The sequence below is a fragment of the Salvelinus sp. IW2-2015 genome, linkage group LG4q.2 (genome assembly GCF_002910315.2).
Source record: "Salvelinus sp. IW2-2015 linkage group LG4q.2, ASM291031v2, whole genome shotgun sequence".
Lineage (NCBI taxonomy): Eukaryota > Metazoa > Chordata > Actinopteri > Salmoniformes > Salmonidae > Salvelinus > Salvelinus sp. IW2-2015.
In genome coordinates this window covers 7616605-7636750 of record NC_036843.1, presented here as the reverse complement: position 1 = coordinate 7636750, position 20146 = coordinate 7616605, and the positions used below count along the sequence as shown (strand labels likewise).

At 42.1% G+C, this 20146-nt stretch overlaps 2 protein-coding genes and 1 long non-coding RNA gene across 6 annotated transcripts in view; 2 read left to right on the top strand and 1 right to left on the bottom strand.

The window, feature by feature from the left end:
- Nucleotides 1-40: 40 nt before the first annotated feature.
- Nucleotides 41-3509, top strand: LOC111963201 (histone-binding protein RBBP4). The gene is made up of 10 exons (XM_023986497.2): nucleotides 41-146; nucleotides 561-708; nucleotides 1133-1278; nucleotides 1420-1593; nucleotides 1692-1807; nucleotides 1902-2062; nucleotides 2183-2309; nucleotides 2409-2486; nucleotides 2605-2850; nucleotides 3059-3509. The coding sequence occupies exons 1-10, from the start codon at nucleotides 131-133 to the stop codon at nucleotides 3119-3121; spliced, it is 1275 nt and encodes a 424-aa protein (XP_023842265.1). The 5' UTR covers nucleotides 41-130; the 3' UTR covers nucleotides 3122-3509.
- Nucleotides 2005-11177, bottom strand: LOC111963204 (uncharacterized). Of its 3 annotated transcripts, XR_002877233.1 has the most exons (4): nucleotides 9124-9232; nucleotides 4551-4922; nucleotides 4016-4264; nucleotides 2005-2086 (listed from the first exon to the last, which is right to left on the bottom strand). It is a non-coding gene; the product is annotated as an uncharacterized lncRNA (long non-coding RNA). The 3 variants fall into 3 exon arrangements; XR_002877234.2 differs by lacking the exons at nucleotides 2005-2086; nucleotides 9124-9232 and adding an exon at nucleotides 11070-11177 and having other exon boundaries at nucleotides 3898-4264; XR_002877232.2 differs by lacking the exon at nucleotides 2005-2086 and having other exon boundaries at nucleotides 3898-4264.
- LOC111963200 (NHS-like protein 3) overlaps nucleotides 9811-20146 on the top strand; it is a 34331-nt gene continuing 23995 nt past the window's right edge. For both annotated transcript variants that reach the window (XM_023986496.3, XM_023986494.3), the window contains exon 1: nucleotides 9811-10098. The gene's annotated coding sequence lies outside the window, so the exon portion shown is untranslated. The remainder of the gene's footprint in view (nucleotides 10099-20146) is intronic.

The window sequence follows — 20146 nt, the reverse complement described above, 5'->3', positions numbered from 1 at the left end:
CCGGTTTAGTTGACGGTGATTGGCTATTTAACCTCTATAGCGTTCCCGCCAAGGTAGCCCGGCTGCGTGCTTGTTCTCCGCGAAGCGCTATTTCTGAAAACAAAGCTACTTGTGTAATATTATCAACGCCATGGCTGATAAAGAAGGTAATTTCATGCTAAAGTGAATTAGCTAGCTACCAAGGTAGGCCAGGAAGGACGGGGGCTCCCGGCGTATTAATCGTGAAGATAATGAATTTATAATTGTATACAAAGAAAAGTACCTAGCTAGCTAGTTAGCAACCAAGGTAAATGTATTCAAAAGCAAAGCGTTGTTTAATGTCAGAGACACAACCTGTTTGGGGGAGTGTAATGAGTTAGCTAACTTTCGCTCAATTTGTCAGTACGTTTGCTAACATCGGGAAAACCCTACTCAATGGGCGTAACTATTAACTAGCTAGCTAACACTTTCTCAATGTTAATAGGGTGCCCTCAACCACAACTATATTTCCTTTGAATGGGTTGCTGCTAGTATGAGTTACATTTAAATCTGTCTCGATTGACTTTCATTCTGTTTTACAGCAGCGTTTGATGATGCTGTGGAGGAGAGGGTGATAAATGAGGAGTACAAGATATGGAAGAAGAACACGCCCTTCCTCTATGACCTGGTGATGACCCACGCCCTGGAGTGGCCCAGCCTCACAGCACAGTGGCTGCCTGATGTCACCAGGTAAGGTTCATTTGGTACTTTCAAGACAACTGGGAACTTGAAAAAACGAGGTGAACACATGAGTGATCTTCAGGGAGGAAAGTCAGAGTTCTAGGAATATGCCAGAATTTCTGAGTTGGATGACCATTCGAAACTATTTTTCCCAGTTGTCTTGAATGCCGCAACTATCTGTGCATCTCAATATAGGAATACATAACTAGCTATAGTTCCCATGAATACCAGATACTGGTGCTGATCACAAAAATGCCTTTGCTAGATTACTGAGAGTGCTAAGGTGTCTTTAGGAGGATTGTTTTTGGCCTCCATATGTGTTGCGAAGATATCCTTGTGTAGACCATGTTAAGTTTCTAATGCCCCCTATTACATAAAAAAAGAAACTGTTTACATGTATCTGTTTTGGAACACCTTTTTTCTATATTTTTAGACCTGAGGGGAAGGATTTCAGTGTACACAGGCTGGTTCTTGGCACACACACATCAGATGAACAGAATCACCTGGTCATTGCCAGCGTGCAACTGCCCAATGACGACGCGCAGTTTGATGCTTCTCACTATGATAGTGAGAAAGGCGGTGAGAGAATGTTTTTGATACAATTACAACCTTTCTGTGTAAATGTTTTAAGGCTTTGGTTCATTCAAAATATTTTACTGTTGGTAATATACATTAGTCCTTTTTGCTGTAGCTCACTGATCTGACTCTCGCTCCCTTCAGAGTTTGGAGGCTTTGGCTCAGTCAGTGGTAAGATAGAGATTGAAATCAAGATAAACCATGAGGGAGAGGTGAACAGAGCCCGCCACATGCCCCAGAACCCCTGCATCATCGCCACCAAAACCCCAACCAGTGATGTGCTTGTCTTTGACTACACCAAACATCCCTCCAAACCAGGTGGGTCTGCTTACTGCACATTTAAAGTGTATGGTCAGGAAGTCCCAAGTCCTGTTTTAAAAATGTTTGGTAATAACGTGTTTACCTGTGTACTACAGATCCATCTGGAGAGTGCACCCCAGATCTGCGTTTGAGGGGACACCAGAAGGAGGGTTACGGTCTCTCCTGGAACCCCAACCTGAGTGGCTGTCTTCTCAGCGCTTCTGATGACCATGTGAGTGACTTGTCACTTGACCCAGAGCAAGTGCTTGAACACTCTTCCTCCCTCCATGTCTTTTCTTTTCTCACCTTGTTTCCCATCTCTGCAGACGATCTGTATGTGGGACATCAGTGCAGTTCCTAAGGAGGGGAAGGTTGTGGACGCTAAGACCATCTTCACTGGACACACAGCTGTTGTGGAGGACGTTTCTTGGCATCTACTGCACGAGTCCCTCTTTGGATCTGTAGCTGACGACCAGAAACTCATGATGTAAGGCTCCATGAGTTAACTCCCCTACAACAACAAAAAACGACCTTTGAATGAGCAACAGCATTGTTTGGTCTTGCTCATTGAACAATAACACTGTTGGTTACTGTGTTTACTGTGCAGTTGGGACACGCGATCAAACAATACGTCGAAACCTAGCCATGCTGTGGACGCCCACACTGCAGAGGTCAACTGTCTGTCCTTCAACCCTTACAGCGAGTTCATCCTGGCCTCAGGCTCAGCAGACAAGGTGGGCTGGATCTCTTACTGCTCTCAATTCTTACAAGATTCTTTCATATTGTAGTTATTGAAGCAGTAGTGTGGATTTAACTGTTTCTCCCTTTTTAAGACGGTTGCTCTTTGGGACCTGAGGAACCTGAAACTGAAGCTGCATTCATTTGAGTCTCACAAAGATGAGATCTTCCAGGTATGTTAAGTCATGAAGTAGACAATTATTCCCTATGAAGTCTGTTTTGCACAAGCTGTGTGTTGAACCATCTATGACTAACTTGTGTCAAATATTTCTGCTCCTTTCCTCCCTTCAGGTCCAGTGGTCTCCTCATAATGAAACCATCTTGGCCTCCAGTGGCACAGACAGGCGACTCAACGTGTGGGACCTCAGTAAAATCGGAGAGGAGCAGTCACCAGAGGATGCTGAGGATGGTCCACCTGAACTGCTGTTCATTCACGGTGGTCACACAGCTAAGATCTCCGACTTCTCGTGGAACCCCAACGAGCCCTGGGTCATCTGTTCGGTGTCTGAGGACAACATCATGGAAGTTTGGCAGATGGTAAGACCTTAGGGCAGACGGTGCTCTGTCAAACAGTGGGAGGCTATAGAGAATAGTTTATTCATTTCATGAGGCCTAAGTAACAGGTTTGCAGGGATGGCAGAAGCATTACCATCTTAGTACTACTAGTATTACCATCTTACTATAATATGTAGAATAATTTTTATTTTATTAGTAGGAGTACTAAGAATGTCTTTCCATTTTCCAGGCTGAGAACATCTACAATGACGAGGACCCAGAGGGAGCAGCAGACACTGAGGTCCAGGCATGAGTGAAACTGTTTAGTCACACAACAACCCTCCATTGATCACATCCTCAAATCACTTTTTTTCTTTTCTTTAAAAAACAAAATAGAACACAATGTTTAAATGTCTTTGAAAAAATACATGGTGCGTAAGAGTGGGTTGTTTTGCATTTTTGTAGGGGGAAACAAATGTAGGGGGGAAACAAATGATGCTCATTGTGTTAGTAACATTTATACAGTTTAATTTCATAAGAAATTACATAGATTTTCATTTCATTCCCTTGACAGCTGTATTGTAGGTTTCCCCAATCACCTTTGTATGACTAGTATCCCTGTCTTGCTTTGTATGCCACATCTGCATCGGATTTCTTTTTGCTGTGTATGTGTATTCATAATAAACATTGTTTTTACAGTAGACCTTCCATGCACAGTGCAGTTTACAGTTAAGACATGCTGATCTCACAGCCAAGGCCAACTGTCATAATGGCAATGTTAATGTATTAAGAGCAGTTTAAGTAAACCAATCACTGACATTATTGGCTAAATGCACAATCAAGGACACTTGCAAACAATACAAGTTCGGTCTGGAGGGGTTGTGGATAGTCCAGCTGTTTTGTCAACTGTCCTGTACTTCCATGGAAAAGTTATGATTCCCCTTCAGCAAATGTCTTGCTTACTTCAATACAGCCCATGTAATAAAATCACCTTGAGACTCCCAGGAATGTTAATTGTACATGTCAGCCTATCTATACAGGCAATTGTAAGTAGTACCGTCTAAAAATATTAATTTGATAAACCTTCATTCCTAAGGGTCAAAAGTCCCTTCAATTCTTCCAATTGTCTGTCATGCCTTTTTCTAAAAATGAAGCTTCAGCTTCCTCAGTCTCCTGATGAGAAGAAATTAGAACAGTTACACTATACCTTTACTGGCTCAGGGTATCCTTCCCTGCGTCCTCCGGAGCAGGGCTAGCGGGCACGGCTCATACCAGCCTTCTAGATTCCTCATGCTGCTGCTGCAGGCACAGTGAGGCTTGTTGGCAGTGAGTGAAGTCGTTCACGGCCCAGTGATGGGATGGCGTCGCCCAATCCTTCAGGGTGTTCAGCTGGTTGTGCCGGGTCTCCATAAGCTGGGCTACCTCTGTGAGACTGGACATGGGCCTGGAGCTCCTCCTGGGGGCAGAAAAAAAGAAAAGCGAGTTTCCACTCATGCTAACAGTGATTAACTCAATGACAGGCAGCCGTTAACCGCAATAACAAATCTGTGGTAGCACCCATCAACATAACACATGTCAACACAATGAAACTTCACATTAAAGGGATGACAAAAGAAATCACAGGAAAATGCTGAGAAAATGTCAACACCCATCATACTGTAACCCTTTACTTGGGGTACATAAACTGCATTCTCACAACAGCTTACATGCAATAATGTTGTGGGGTTTCCACTCCACTTTACCTGTGTGACTGTACTGGGCCATCATACTGTTGTGCAGTCAGTGTTAGCTGGCTCTGAATACAGTCTGGCTGTGACAAATAGCTTACTCTTCACCTGTCCCACCTCTATCTGCACCTCTATGCACTCCTCAAAGAGCAGCCTCATACTGTCCATGCTACCCTCCAGCTGGACAAAGGTATGTTCCACCTCAATGATGCGTGCTTGAACCATATATCCGGCACTGTGCATGCTTCTCTCAGAGTGGGTTAGTGCTGCCGACAGGCTGCTCTCCACAGAATGTGCCTCCTACATATGCTCCTCTTCAGAGTGCAAGTCCTCTCTAGACTCAACTTCCCTCCCTCTCTGTAGATCCGTCATTGGTATCTCCATCACCTGTCAAAAGAAGTGGAAGTAGACAAGGATAGGAAGAAGAGGAAAGGGTAAGAGAGAGTTTGTGTTGCACTCACAGATCATCCAGACTGATAAGTCATGGGATCCACAGTGAAATAGCAAGACTTATGATTCATGGGAATCAGAGCTCTTTCAAAGCCAAACTTAATCTATGAAATTGCACAAGAATAGAGTGAGAAAAGCACAAGGATCCAGTCAACATTAAAGATCTGTTTTTGTGATTCCACCATCCTATGAGCTTCTGTCTAGACATACTGTATATTCTTCTCTTATCACTTCTACAGTACGCGTCTGTGCTCCTGATATCCAAGTCGGTCTATTCTTACCTCTATCTGATCTTGATATGATATGGCATAGACAGTGACATTCTCAGACACTGTAATATACATGAAGTGTACAGGCAGCTGCATGTCAGAATTTTACCCATGTGTAATTCCAAATTGGACATGAAAACATCTCCTAAAATCATCTTTAATTCGCTTAGCGTATTTGTCAGATAAAGCTATTCTGAACATCGGTTTTATCTTTAAAGTTATTTGTAAAGTGAACGACAAACAGTGCAGACAAAAACAAAGTAAAAAGGTGTGCAGGTGAGGTTTGAAACCCAAGAGGGCTTATATGAAAAGCGCACTCAAAAAATAACAATATACACTGAGTGTACAAAACGTTAGGAACACTTGCTCTTTCCATGACATAGACTGACCAGGGGAATCCAGGTGAAAGCTATTATCCCTTCTTGATGTCACCTGTTAAAATCCACTTCAATGTGTAGATTAAGGAGAGAATACAGGTTAAATAATGATTTTTAAGCCTTGAGACAATTGAGATATGTATTGTGTATGTGTGCCATTCAGAGGGTGAATGGGCAAGACAAAAGATTTAAGTTCCTTTGAACGGGGTATGGTAGTAGGTGCCAGGCGCACCGGTTTGAGTGTGTCAAGAACGGCAACGCTGCTGGGTTTTTCACACTGAACAATTTCCCGTGTGTATCAAGAATGGTCCACCCAAAGGACATCCAGCCAACTGTACACAACTGTGGGAAGTATTGGAGTCCACATGGGCCAGCATCCCTGTAGAATGCTTTCGTCACCTTGTAGAGTCCATGCCCCAACAAATTGAGGCTGTTATGAGGTCAAAGGGGGGTGCAACTCAATATTTGGAAGTTGATCCTAATGTTTTGTACACTCAGTGTATGCACAAAGGTTATAAAAGTGTCACTGGCACCTTCAACTACAGTGGCAAGAAAAGGAACCCTTTGGAATTACCTGGATTTCTGCATAAATTAGTCATCAAATTTGATCTAAGTCACAAAAATAGACAAACATAGTGTGCTTAAACTAGTAACACACACATTATTGTATTTTTCTTGTCTATATTGAATACATAATTTAAACATTCACAGTGTAACTACAGTTGAGTTGTTTGGAAGAAACACACAACACTGTGTGGAGAAAAAAAGGCACAGCACACCAACATCAAAACCTCATCCCAACTGTAAAGTATGGTGGAGGGAGCATCATGGTTTGGGGCTGCTTTGATGCCTCAGGGCCTGGACAGCTTGCTATTATCGACGGAAAAATGAATTCCCAAGTTTATAAAGACATTTTGCAGGAGAATGTTAGGCTATCTGTTCGCCAATTGAAGCTCAACAGAAGTTGGGTGATGCAACAGGACAACGACCCAAAACACAGAAGTAAATCAACAACAGAATGGCTTCAACAGAAGAAAATACACCTTCTGAAGTGGCCCAGTCAGAGTTCTGACCTCAACCCGATTTGAGATGCTGTAGCATGGCCTCAAGAAAGCAGTTCACACCAGACATCCCAAGAATATTGCTGAACTGAAACAGTTTTGTAAAGAGGAATGGTCCAAAATTCCTCCTGACCGTTGTGCAGGTCTGATCCGCAACTACAGAAAACATTTGGTTGAGGTTATTGCTGCCAAAGGAGGGTCAACCAGTTATTAAATCCAAGGGTTCCCAAACCTTTTCCACCCTGCACTGTGAATGTTTACACGGTGTGTTCAATAAAGACATGAAAACGTATAATTATTTGTGTGTTATTCGTTTTAAATCAGACTGCGTTTGTCTATTGTTGTGAATTAGATGAAGATCAGATCAAAATGTATGACCAATTTATCCAGAAATCCAGGTAATTCCAAAGGGTTCACATACAGTACACTGTACCATGGCACGTCTCTGGCTGGACACATCGGCAGCCTGGACCTCTAGTCTCCACGAGTGTTGTTAACACTCCATGGCTCCCCTTATCCAACAGTCGGTGTAGAAACCAGCTTTTGAGTGTTCAGAGATAAAACACCTAAGTTCTTATGACTGGCATGGAAGTGGCTAGTCTTCAGAGGTGTAAGGATAATTAGGAGTCTGAAACTAGGGTATTTGGTGTTGTGTCGTGTTGTGCAAACACTAGATAGAACAGCAACCTTGCAGAGTAGCAAGGCCCGAGCATGTTCTTGCCGGATGAGAGCTTTACGAGCTGGACGGGGAATCTGTGGCTTTTCGAACACAACATTGTGAGAAAAAGAAAAAAAAACACCTGACCTCTGGCTGTACCCTCTGAATATTTCATGACCGGCGCTCATATTTGATGGGTGAATCTGTCAGTGGGGAAGACAGCTGCAGACGTTTGAATCTTTAAACATAGGAAACTGTCCGACTGGGTTTCCAGCAGATAAAGTGTTGCAGAGACAGAGAACCATGCGAGGACAGATGGGGCAATATGCCCTGGCTTTCGGGAGAAAGAACAGGTGGCAGGGGCGCAGGCATCGCGTGATGCCGCGCTGATAATCTGATGTCTCTAACGGGTACTCGAGCCTCACAGGCAGTGGCAGTGCTGACACAGCGTGTCCTTCAACCAGGAAGGTGCTTCGGGAATGGGGAGTAGCAAAATAGAAGCTTTATTCACAGCTATTACCCCCCCCCCCCCTAAATTAAACATTTATCGAATTGATCAGTGAAAATAATTTCCCCATTAAAAAGTCTCCACACTGCATTACCTTCTATCCAGCAATACTGGAGATTGAGTTAAACTGAGTAGCTGGAGAAGGATATTCTGAGAGTGGTGGCAGTTTGTATCTCTAACACAAACAGGGATACGCAAACAGTCATTTATCTACGGAACATACAGTACCAGTCAAAACTGTGGACACCTACTTATTCGAGGGGTTTTCTATATTTTTTATTATTTTCTACATTGTAGAATAATAGGGAAGACAAACTATGAAATAACACATACAGAATCAAGTAGTAACCAAAAAAAGTGCGAAATTAAAATATATTTGAGATTCTTCAAAGTAGCCATCCTTTGCCTGTCGAGTGTGCCGAATACAAAAGCTGTAGACCTTACAATGAAATGCTTACTTACAGGCTCTAACCAACAGTGTAATTTCTAAGTAATAAAAAAGGTATTAGGTGAACAATAGGTAGGTAAAGAAATAAAAACAACATTTAAAAGACAGTGAAAAATAACATTAGCGAGGCTATAACAGTAGCGAGGCTATATACAGGCACCGGTTAGTCGGGCTGATTGAGGTAGTATGTACATGTAGATATGGTTAAAGTGACTAGGCATATATGATAAACAGAGAGTAGCAGTAGCGTAAAAGAGGGGTTGGCAGGTGGTGGGTGGCGGGACACAATGCAGATAGCCCGGGTAGCCAATGTGCGGGAGCACTGGTTGGTCGGGCCAATTGAGGTAGTATGTACATGAATGTATAGTTACAGTGACTATGCATATATGATAAACAGAGAGTAGCAGCAGCGTAAAAGAGGGTTTGGGGGGGGGGGCACACAATGCAGATAGTCTGGGTAGCCATTTGATTACCAGTTCAGAAGTCACAGGTTCACAGGTAAAAACTGTTGAGAAGCCTTTTTGTCCTAGANAGTCAGGACACCCGTTTAACGTCCCATCCGAAAGACGGCACCCTACACAGAGCAGTGTCCCCAATCACTGCCCTGGGGCATTGGGATCTTTTTGTTTAGACCAGAGGAAAGAGTGCCTCCTACTGGCCCTCCAACACCACTTCCAGCAGCACCTGGTCTCCCATCCAGGGACTGACCAGGACCAACCCTGCTTAGCTTCAGAAGCAAGCCAGCAGTGGTATGCAGGGTGGTATGCTGCTGGCAATTGAGACATTGCCCAGGCAAAACACAGACCAACAAACTCACCCATATGAAACAATTCACATTGTCACTAACTTTCAAGACAACGATCCAGAGAAATGTTTATCCCAGCAGGTAAATAGCCAGACTGTTTCCTCTTAGACCACCTTCTGTGTGGCTCGTATCTAGGCAAGCCTGTGCAGAGCTGTTACAGAATATTTAGGCTTTTTAAGGTCTGTCATTTATGATTAAGTAAGATAATCTTGATCTCATGGCCTCCATGTAGATCAGTATAAAGAATCATGCACCAATGGGACAAAATGCTGTCCAAGTTGTATGATCATTACCACACATTAGATTGAAGAGAAGCCTATTTGTGCTGATTTATCTGGTCCTTGTATATGCTGTTTTGGTGATAATGAGATTAGATAACTTAATGTATGGCACCTATGCTAAATAATTCAATTATGTGATGAAAATAAATCTAACCTTAATCACTCTGATAGCTGTCAAAATAAGAAGTTACACTATATTCATGTGTCAGAAGTATCTGTTATCATGCCAATCTAAAAGTCGTATCTACACACCAACAAGTGATAATGCAATCTTTAATAAACTTTTGTCGGTGGGCAATAATAGAGAAGAAAAGAGAACGATAACACGTTATATGAGGGATATTTTCCCCGCCACTAGGCGGCTGTCCTCAACATCATCGGTAATTCCTTTCATGTCCTCACCTGTGCGCGCACTACAGCCATAGGTAGGACAGCACAAACGCAAGCATTTTGTCATTTGTTGGAAACAATTGGAGCGTCCGTGTGCAAAACCGATTGCTGTAGTTTGTACAAAACAATTATTGTAGCGTCTCAGCAAAATATCACTAGTCTCCTCCTGTGGCACACTTTGCGGATATGGTTTACCTGGATTTTCAGTCCAGGTTCTGAAAATAAACTTGAGAGGAACGCAGTGGAAACGCTTCGAATGGAAAGCAGATAAAGAAGACGTATCTATCAAATCGGGACCTAAAACTTTTTTCAAAAGGTAAAACGAATTCCTTTTGAATTCTTTATGTTTCTCATATTTTATGGTCAAAAAGGTTGTATAACACTGCTGAATTTCGCTTGTGTGTGATAATGAGCAAAGGAATGTAACTTGGTGTTTTATCTCAGTCTTGATTTTTTTTTTAAAGAGTTCTGACAATTATTCAACTTGTAAATTCATAACTTTCATCACAGAATAACTTTCTTATTATATAGTGAGGAAACATAAGATCTCATTGAGGTATCAACCTTTTAGAATGTGTTAGGCTTTTTGAAATGTGCTATGATTGGCGGTTGATGGTACAGTACAGCTAGAGCGCAGACTAGCCTAAAGACCAGACGTTGAATACATTTGAATTCTACGTCAGGCATAATTGAGCGTTTGCATAAGGAAAGTTTACTCTTATGACCTCTACAAGCAAGAATGTTGAATACAATTATATTTTAACTTACTTTACCGGCAAGAATGTTGAATACAATTATATTTTAACTTACTTTACCGGTTGTCTGTGTGGTTGGTCCCTTTACTGGTAGGAATGTGGAATGTGTGAGACAATATATGCACAGGAAAGTATAATTACATCAATTTTTCAAAGCACTGGTAGTGCATTCAAATTTCTAGCACAAGATAAAAATACAGAAATCTGAATGCGCTGTGAATGTTGTCTCACATTCCTACCTGCAAAAGGACCAACCGCACGAACAACCGGTAAAGTAAGGTGGATATTTTGTTTCACATTCCTACCTGCAAAAGGACCAACCGCACGAACAACCAGTAAATCTATTTTTATTCAACATTTTGTCTTGTGGAGGTCGCGAGAGGAAATTTAAAACGATCCAAACGTTAATTTATTTCCGACATTGAATCCAATGCAATTCAATGCTAGGTCTTCAGGCTAAGCACAAAAGAATCCTWGTCACTGAGTCAATACTTWAAAAAAAAAWTWATAATCTTAAACCCTTACTGTGTACCTATGTTTGTCTTCTGTTGTTGCATGCCTTTCTGTGTTTTCTGAAATACATGCTTTTTAATTAAACGTTTCTCATACAACCACCGACTGTTTCCTCATTGCTGTTGCTCTAAAATGGCAACTCAGTACGAATGCGCAAATTGAATCTCAACAAGGAAACAGTCGGTGGGTGTATTTGATTAACATTTTATTATAAAGTTTGGATTCAAGCAAAGAAAGGCATGCAACAACAGAGGACAAACAGGTACACAGTAAGGGTTTTAGAATTTGTTTTAAGTATCGATGCATAGCAACTCAAAGGAGTCTGAGGTTCATTTAAAAAAAACTCCAGTCTTCGCTCAACTCAGTTGAGGTACTTGGCTAAGGTACAGCCAACCATGGGCATTTTTTATTTAACCTTTATTTAACTAGGCAAGTCGGTTAAGAACAAATTCTTATTTACAATGACGGCCTAACCCGGACGACGCTGGGCCAATTGTGCGCCGACCGATGGGACTTCCAGTCACGGCCGGTTGTGATACAGCCTGGAATCGAACCAGGGTCTGTAGTCACGCCTCTAGCACTGAGATGCAGTGCCTTAGATCGCTGTGCCACTCGGGAGCCCAAAATTAATGTCAGAAGTGGGATGCAGGGTCAGAGGTGGTGGAGATTTGTGTAGCTTGGCCTTTGGTGATCCAGGAACAGTTAAACAAACGGGTAGAAAGACATAATCCTAAACAAGTTTTACTAAGGAGGTCTTCACAATGAAAGGCTAAATCAGAGTTTTTCTATTAATTATCTGAGCAGTACTCATGGACACTGACAATCTTATGGCACTGGTGATGTTGGTTGGTACGAGCTCTCCCAGTAAATGGCCACATGGCAGTCTAATTTATTTCCTATATCCTTTATCTTGAGTGAAGATAACCTGACATTCTCAGTTCCCCAGGGTCTCCCTCTGTTGACATACTGTACATTGCCTGTCCATAGACTTTGAACTGGAAGCTTAAAGCATAACATTGTTTTGACTGCAGATCAGTTGGGAAATGTATTGGTGTCTTTCCATGGATAAAGAGTCCTTTTGGAGACAAATTGGCCAGATTGATCAGTCGTGCTAGATGTCGTCACATAATGTCAGTTGCTTGTTCTTTCTCATTAATGTTATTATGGACAACTACAACCTGATAATTAGCAGTAATTACCAGTGTAGTCTGCTAATGAACATTGGCATATAGTCTCTTTCCTGACCATTTCACACAKCCCCCCCCCCCCCATCTAACATCTGCCCCTAATGAGTTCACCCTGACCTCTACTGAACAGTCTGAACTGTAGTAGAGACAAGATACTTTTGTTTAGGAAGGGTTTGTCCTTTACTGATGGTGCTTCCTTCTGACCTGGCCACAAGCCTCTGCACAGCTAGGGCCCTGACTTTCCCCCCAGGTTGGAACTTGACCATGAAAAACTCAGGACACTAGTAAGAGAGGGGTGAGGGCATGACAGACCGAGGGTGCTAAGAGGAAGAATAGATCAGTCTCTAGACTGTAGTCAGTGTTGGGAGTTTGCAGCAGTGGAAAGAGAACATCCCGCTATTATGATGGGCTGTAGACGTTCTAATCACAGTCTGGAATGGGCGACAGTCTCGTGAGTGTAGTGGAATCAGCAGTGACTCATGTCTGCAGTGTAGTGAGGAGCCTTCTGTGAGTAGACTGAGTGGCAGACAATAGGTTTAATCAGTGGGATTGGCTGAGTTACTCATCTGTCATCATTGAACCTTTTATCAATATTAATGATAAATCCAGTGAGTTAACTAATTGGCCCTCAATGTGTGTCTCATGTTCTCAGTCTGACTGTCCTTGACGGTGCATAAGTATAAGCTGGGGGACTGTGTTTCAGTAGTATTTGCCAAATGGGACATACTTTCTTTTAGTTGCCCATTTAAGCCTTCTGAAATGTAAAAAAAAAAAAACATTTACATAGAGAACATTTGCATCTTTCCACTGCTGGATTAGACTGTTCTCCTGTATTTCTGCATGTCCCATCTAGTTTCCACTATATGGTTTCCTAGTCCTCTCAGCATGCTCTCTGTGTGTGCGTGTTATTGTGGTCAGGGCACAGAGGGCTTGTTTTAACTGGCGAGAACAGAGGCTTCAGAGATGCCAGTGGCAGGAGAGGATGTATTTTAAGRCACAGCTGTGTTTTTTCCCAGTAGCCACTGTCACTACTGTCAAAATACTTATTCTCCCCTGGTTTTCTTCCAAAAATACAGAGGTCCAGGCTTAGGCCCACGGCAACACTAATATGAGGTCTAGAAACGGGCAGATTCAAGTGCCCAGTTGTGAGAAAGGAGAACAAGAGGAAGAGAGAGAGGCTGAAGGAGATTTGGAAAGGGGAGTTCCTCAGCAATTATCAATCTCTCAGGAATGCAGCCTCTACTCTTAGACAAGCTGCTGCATGGCTACAGTGTCCCAAAAGCACTCAGACTTGAACAAATTTGTGCTCGGCTCCACATATTCCCCCTTACAGCAACAATGACCCTGAATAAGAGTAGCAGAGGGGTGGGATTAAAAACCTCATGATCGGTAATAGTTATTACTGAAAACACTATGTATACTGAACAAAAATATAAACGCAACATGTAGTGTTCATTTCATGAGCTGAAATAAAAGATCCCTGACATTTTCCATATACACAAAAAAGCTTTTCTCTCAAATTGTGTTCACAAATTTGTTTACATCCCTGTTAGTGAGCATTTCTCATTTGCCAAGATAATCCATCCATCTGACAGGTGTGGCATATCAAGAAGCTGATAAAACAGCTTGATCATATACACAGGTGCACCTTGTGCTGAGGACAATAAAAGGCCACTCTGAAATGTGCAGTTTTGTCACACAACACAATGCCACAGAAGGCTCAAGTTTTACTTGAGCATGCAATTGTCATGCTGACTGCAGGAATGTCCACCAGAGCTGTTGCCAGATAATTGAATGTTTATTTCTCTACCATAAGCCACCAACTTCATTTTAGAGAATTTGGCAGTACGTCCAACTGGCCTCACAACCGCAGATCACGTGTAACCACGCCAGCCGTGGACCTCCACATCTGGCTTCTTCATCAGCGGGATCTTCTAAGACCAGCCACCCAGACAGCTGATGAAACTGTAGGTTTCATCAGCTGAAGAGTTTCTGCAGAAACTGTCACAGGGATGCTTCTCTGCATGCTCGTCATCTTCACTAGGGTCTTGACCTGACTGCAGTTCAGTGTTGTAACTGACTTCAGTGGGCAAATGTTCGATACTGGCACACTGGAGAAGTGTGCTCTTCACAGATAAATCCCAGTTTCAACTGTACCGGGCAGATGGCAGACAGCGTGTATGGCATCGTCTGGGCGTGCGGTTTGCTGATGTGAACATAGTGCCCCATGGTGGCAGTGGGGTTATGGTATGGGCAGGCATAAGCTACAGACAACTAACACAATTGCATTTTATCTATGGCAATTTCAATGTGCAGAGATACTGTGACAAGATCCTGAGGCCTATTGTCTTGCAATTCATTCGCCGCCATCCCCTCATGTTTCAGCATGATAATGTACGGCCCCATGTTGCAAGGATCTGTACACAATTCCTGGAGGCTGAAAATGTCCCAGTTCTTCCATGGCCTGCATACACACCAGACATGTCACCCATTGAGCACGTTTGGGATGCTCTGGATCGACGTGTACGACAGTTCCCACCAATATCCAGCAACTTCGCACAGCCATTGAAGAGTGGGACAACATTCCACAGGCCACAATCAACAGCCTGATCAACTCTATGTGAAGGAGATGTGTCCTGCTGCATTAGGCAAATGGTGGTCACCAGATTTTTAAGTGCTTAAAACTTTTAATTCTGTTACCAGATCGGTAATGGATTTTCCCAAAAAATCGGTAACAGAATTTCTGCAATTGAATTGGCTAAAGAGTTAAATCATAGTAGTCACAAACTACTGTTGGGTTCACAAGTTTGAACACTACAGTAGAGTAAAGAAAAGTAGAGTTCAGTATAGTAAACAGTAGAGCACACAAGAGTTGAGTACACTATAATGTACTGAACTCTACTGTGCTGTACTCTGATGTCTATGTTTCACAAATGTTTCACTGTACTCTGATGTCTATGTTTCACAAAAATTTCACAAAGACGTCTATGATTAGTTCAGATTTGGTCCGGACCAACCAAATTTGGTCTGGTTTGGGGGAAGAGCTCAAATATGCAAAGGAGGATATTGCTTATTTCTACATTTGTGTACCTATTCAGGATACATCCCCATGAAGAGAAGGACATTCATATCCATAACTATGCATTTCTGCGTAGCACAGATAAGGGACCCATGATGACATTTTGTTTCCGCTATTCCGTTACTGGGAGTAAATCTACTTAACTTACTGTAGTTCAATAACACTATTCTTTCTGCAGACACCATTGAATTCGGACCAAAGATTTGAGTTTTTTTGGAAAACGTTGGACTCATAAAAAAAAAAACGGAGGGAAATTTTACAGAAATTCTGTTAACAACCTTTGCATCTGCACAGTTCTTCCAGTCAATGTGTTTTTTGTAAAATGTTCTGTGTAAATTAAGTCTTCCTTGTACATAGTTGTATGGTTTGTTAAACTTTGAAATCAATGGTTTTTGTTTGGCATACATTGTAAGTGAAAAATCTGAGTCTACCGTGGAATTGCCCATATGTAACAAAAATTTAAAGCAAAGTTACTTTTGTCCTCCAAAAAGGACAAAAGGATGGGCACCAAAAAAAGTACTAATAAAATAACAATGACCCTGATTCACTGTCGACGGACCTTATCTCACACTTCATTGGCATGTATTGTTGTGTTGCATTCTTATCACTATCCTGATCCACACATCCTTTAATAGCAACAACAAAACATACGTAAGGGATTTCCTCTCAAGAAAAATGCGTAGCTCTATACAGTATTCTTGAAATCCTGGCATTCAGCCTCTCTCTTTTGAAGGCCATTTGTGTCTTATCGGATGTATTTCAATGTTTCCTCTTTTTCTACTGTTTTGCACAAAAGGTAAATGGGAAGACCAGGAACTGCCCAGAGCCATGTGCACAACATAACAAAATGTTTTAGAAACCTTCACCTGCTGTTATTGCTTCGTGTGACTATCCTTCTTAGGAAATGGAATTCATTGGGTTATTCCAGTGTTCCCCTATAGTGGTGCCTCACCTACAGCAACCGACATACATAATGAATGCATGCACGTCTCTGGTTTAGAATGTGTATGGTGTTCTAATCGACTGCCTCTCTGTAGAATGCCCTTTACTTGAGTGCTGCTACTCTCCTTTGTTTGATAACGGCTACAGAATAAAGGCACACCCTGATTCATGAAAGAACAGTAAAGCCACTTTCACACTAATAAAATATTAACACTCAATTATTATAGCAGCATGTCACATTATTTCACAAAGTGTTACTCTATTCAAAACTGTAGCTTATACTACCCTGGGGAGCCGTTGGGTTGGAGGGGATGCTGTACTGAGTCTGACTAGATCTTAAACTCTGCGCTGCCACTTTAACTCCTGGAGCCCAGACTCCTATATAAAGGTGAATGTGCTCCTGCTTAAACCAAGCTATACTCACGCTTTAAACAAAGGTGTCTGTTTCACTGCCACACCCTTTTTGACTTGTCCCCACGGGCACATGTACCAGCCTGGTCTACTTCTTCACTCTGAGTCACTTTTGCAACAACTCCTGTAGTGTAAACTTATTCCAACCCTCACTTACACAATACTTCAGAAAGTATTCACGCCCCTTGACTTTTACAGTATTTTGTTGTTACAAAGTGGGATAAACATTTAATTGTCATTTTTTTGTCAACGATCTACACAAAATACTCTAATGTGAAAGTGGAAGAAAAATTCTAACATTTGTTAAAAATAAATACAATCATTAAAATAAGCCGCTAATATATCTTGAATAGATAAGTATTCAACTCCATGAGTCAATACATGTTAGAAACACCTTTCGCATCGATTTACAGTTGTGAATCTTTCTGGGTAAGTCTACAAGAGRTTTCCACACCTGGATTGTGCAACATTTGCCTATTTTCAGAATTCTTCAAGTGCTGTCAATTGGTTGTTGATCATCGCTAGACAACCTTCTTTTCACTGTCAATTAGATTAGTGTTGTGGAGTAACTACAATGTTGTTGATCCATCCTCCGCTTTCTCCTATCACAGCCATTAAACTGTAACTGTTTTAAAGTCACCATTAGCCTCATGGTGAAATCCCTGAGTGGTTTCCTTCCTCTCCAGCAACTGAGTTAGGATACCTGTATCTTTGTAATGACTGGGTGTATTGATACACCATCCAAAGTGTAATTAATAACTTCACCATGCTCAAAGGGATATTCAATGTCTGCTTTTTTTTACCAATAGGTGGCCTTCTTTGCGAGACATTGGAAAACCTCCCTGGTCTTTGTGGTTGAATCTGTTTGAAATTCACTGCTCCCTGCTCGACCTTACAATTATCTGTATGTGTGGGGTACAGAGATGAGATGGTCATTAGAAAATCATGTTAAATACTATTATTGCACACAGAGTGAGGCCTGCAACTTATTGTGTGACTTATTACTATTTTACTCCTGAATGTATTTAGGCTTGCCATGACAAAGGGGTGGAATACCTATTGACTCAAGACATTTCAGCTTTTCATTCCCCTTTGACGTTATGGGGTATTGTTTGTCACGGGCCTACACACAATCTTAATTTTAATCAATTTTAAATTCTGGCTGTAACGCAACAAAATGTGGAAAAAGAGTGAATACTTTCTGAAGGCACTGTATAGGTTGTGCTGTTGCATTACACTGGTCTGTATATGTCTGCCATAGCAGGTCTGGTTAACCAAACCAAAGTCGCACAAACTAGTCCGTCTTTGCTGTGTTACATTTGAACCAGGAAATATACACCCTTCAATAGCTGGATTGGGATACTCGTGATGAGCTGCACTGCAGGTTTACATACATAGTGGTGTATGGGTCTGATGGTTGCTTCAGGCAAAGCAGCTTTTCACTGCTTCACTCATCAGGCTTCCTCATAAAACTGGAGACCTACAGATCCCATGGAATTGATGTGGGTCGATGACATACGGTAGTGCAAACTGTCGGGGCCCTCACTGCTCCAGGATTTACAATCACAAGCCGTTCAGTTCTCAAAGAAGGGAGGCAAACACAACATTCTATCCTATACACTGTCTTGTAGTTACTGATGAGCTATTTTGCTGCTGTGTAGGACTGTTCAGTAGACGTTTCTCCTGGCCAATGTGAAAGCACCACATCTATTGTGAGGGAAAAGTAAACAACATGTCAGAGCACAGGCCTGCTCCAGCAGGATTGGGCTGGGCTGGAAAACCACAGGGGAGTCTAATGATTGCTCGTGTGTGTGTGTGGATGCAGGTAAATCAATAGCCACGTATTAATCAATGTTTATACCTTAGTCTCAAGGAACATGTGATTTTTGTCCTTAACCCTCTTTTTGTGCGTATTATTATGTGTGTATCGTTTGCGTCAACACCCAGCCACCATTGAGCTGTGTGGTTTGGAGTACTATAATTACAGTGCCAATGAAGCAACTGTGTAATTTTGGCAGGGGCAACTTTGTGTGACAGAGTTTTGGTGTGTCCTGATTCTTAATTTGTGTGTGTGAGAAAGATGGTCTCTATGGTAACGTCCCGACTAAAGTGTTCACAATAGTCCTAAGTGCTCTGTTGTATACTTAGGCAAACATGTATTTATCTACGGATTGGTCATGACTGCACAGCAACAGCATTGTGATTAGATCCACTGGAACGATATACAATGTTGTCATTAATGATCTCTTATGTGCAAATGTGAATGTGGTTTAGACTTCTTACTTATAAATGCATAAGCTAGTGATGCGCGGGTCAGCTGTTTGTTCACCTGCACCCGCCCGCAATTGCTAAGAACCTGTCCGCAACCGTCCAACCACAGTACCAGTCAAAAGTGTGGACACACCTACTCATTCAAGGGTTTTTCTTTTTATTTTGACTATTTTCTACATTGTAGAATAATAGTGAAGACATCAAAACGATGAAATAACATATGGAATCTGTACTGCACCTGTCGACGACAAGTTGTTCTGCTTCCACGAGCACATCCAATGCTAACATCAGTAATTCTACATTTGATGTTAGCCCAGCTAGCATGGACACTGACAGTTGTGAATCTGATGCAGCCGAAGAGCTACTGCCTCCTTACCTGGAAAAGCGCCGAACAACAGACAGGGACGTTGGACCATCTAAGAGGCGCAAATATGATGAACTACATTGATTTGGGGTTCACTTATATTGGGAGTAGTGCCTTTCCTCAGCCACAGTGTGTTATATGTGCAAAAGTACTCTCTCACAACTTGATTAAGCCTTCACTCTTAAACAAAACATGCCAATTTGAAAAATAAGCCACAAGTTTTCTGTGCTAGAATTAAGATTACTTTTGAGTAGTAAGACTTGTATAAAAGCAACAAATACCATTAATAAGAAGGGGCTAGAAGCGTCTTGTATGGTGAGCTACCGAGTGGCTAGGACAGGCAAGCCCCATACTATTGTGGAGGACTTAATTCTTCCTGCTGCTGCGGTTATGGCTGGGGGAAAAGACCCCAAAAAACTATACAATGTCTTCATCAAACAACACTGTTTCACGATGCATCAGTGACATGGCAACAATTACTGCTTAGCATACAAGCCAGTGAATTCTTTGCGTTACAGCTGGATGAGTTAACAGATGTGGCGGGCCTGGCACAGCTCCTGTGCCAGGCCCGCCATGGCACAGGAGCTGTCCGTTACATATGTCCGTTACGTTTATGGGGGGTCAATTTAAGGAAGACATCCTCTTCTGGAAACAAGGACAACAGGAGAGGATATTTTTAAAGTACTGAACAGCTTTGTGACATCAAATGGACTTTGGTGGTCAAGATGTGTTGGCTTCTGCGCCATCAGTACAGATACCATGACAGGGAGACATAGTGGAGTGGTAACGCATGTGCAAGCAGTTGCTCCTGACGCCACTTGGGTACCTTGCAGCATCCACCG

Coding starts and splice junctions, on each gene's coding strand:
- LOC111963201 (XM_023986497.2), top strand. Junction 1,808..1,901: donor TCAGCGCTTCTGATGACCAT/GTGAGTGACTTG, acceptor CCATCTCTGCAG/ACGATCTGTATGTGGGACAT. Junction 2,487..2,604: donor ACAAAGATGAGATCTTCCAG/GTATGTTAAGTC, acceptor TCCTCCCTTCAG/GTCCAGTGGTCTCCTCATAA.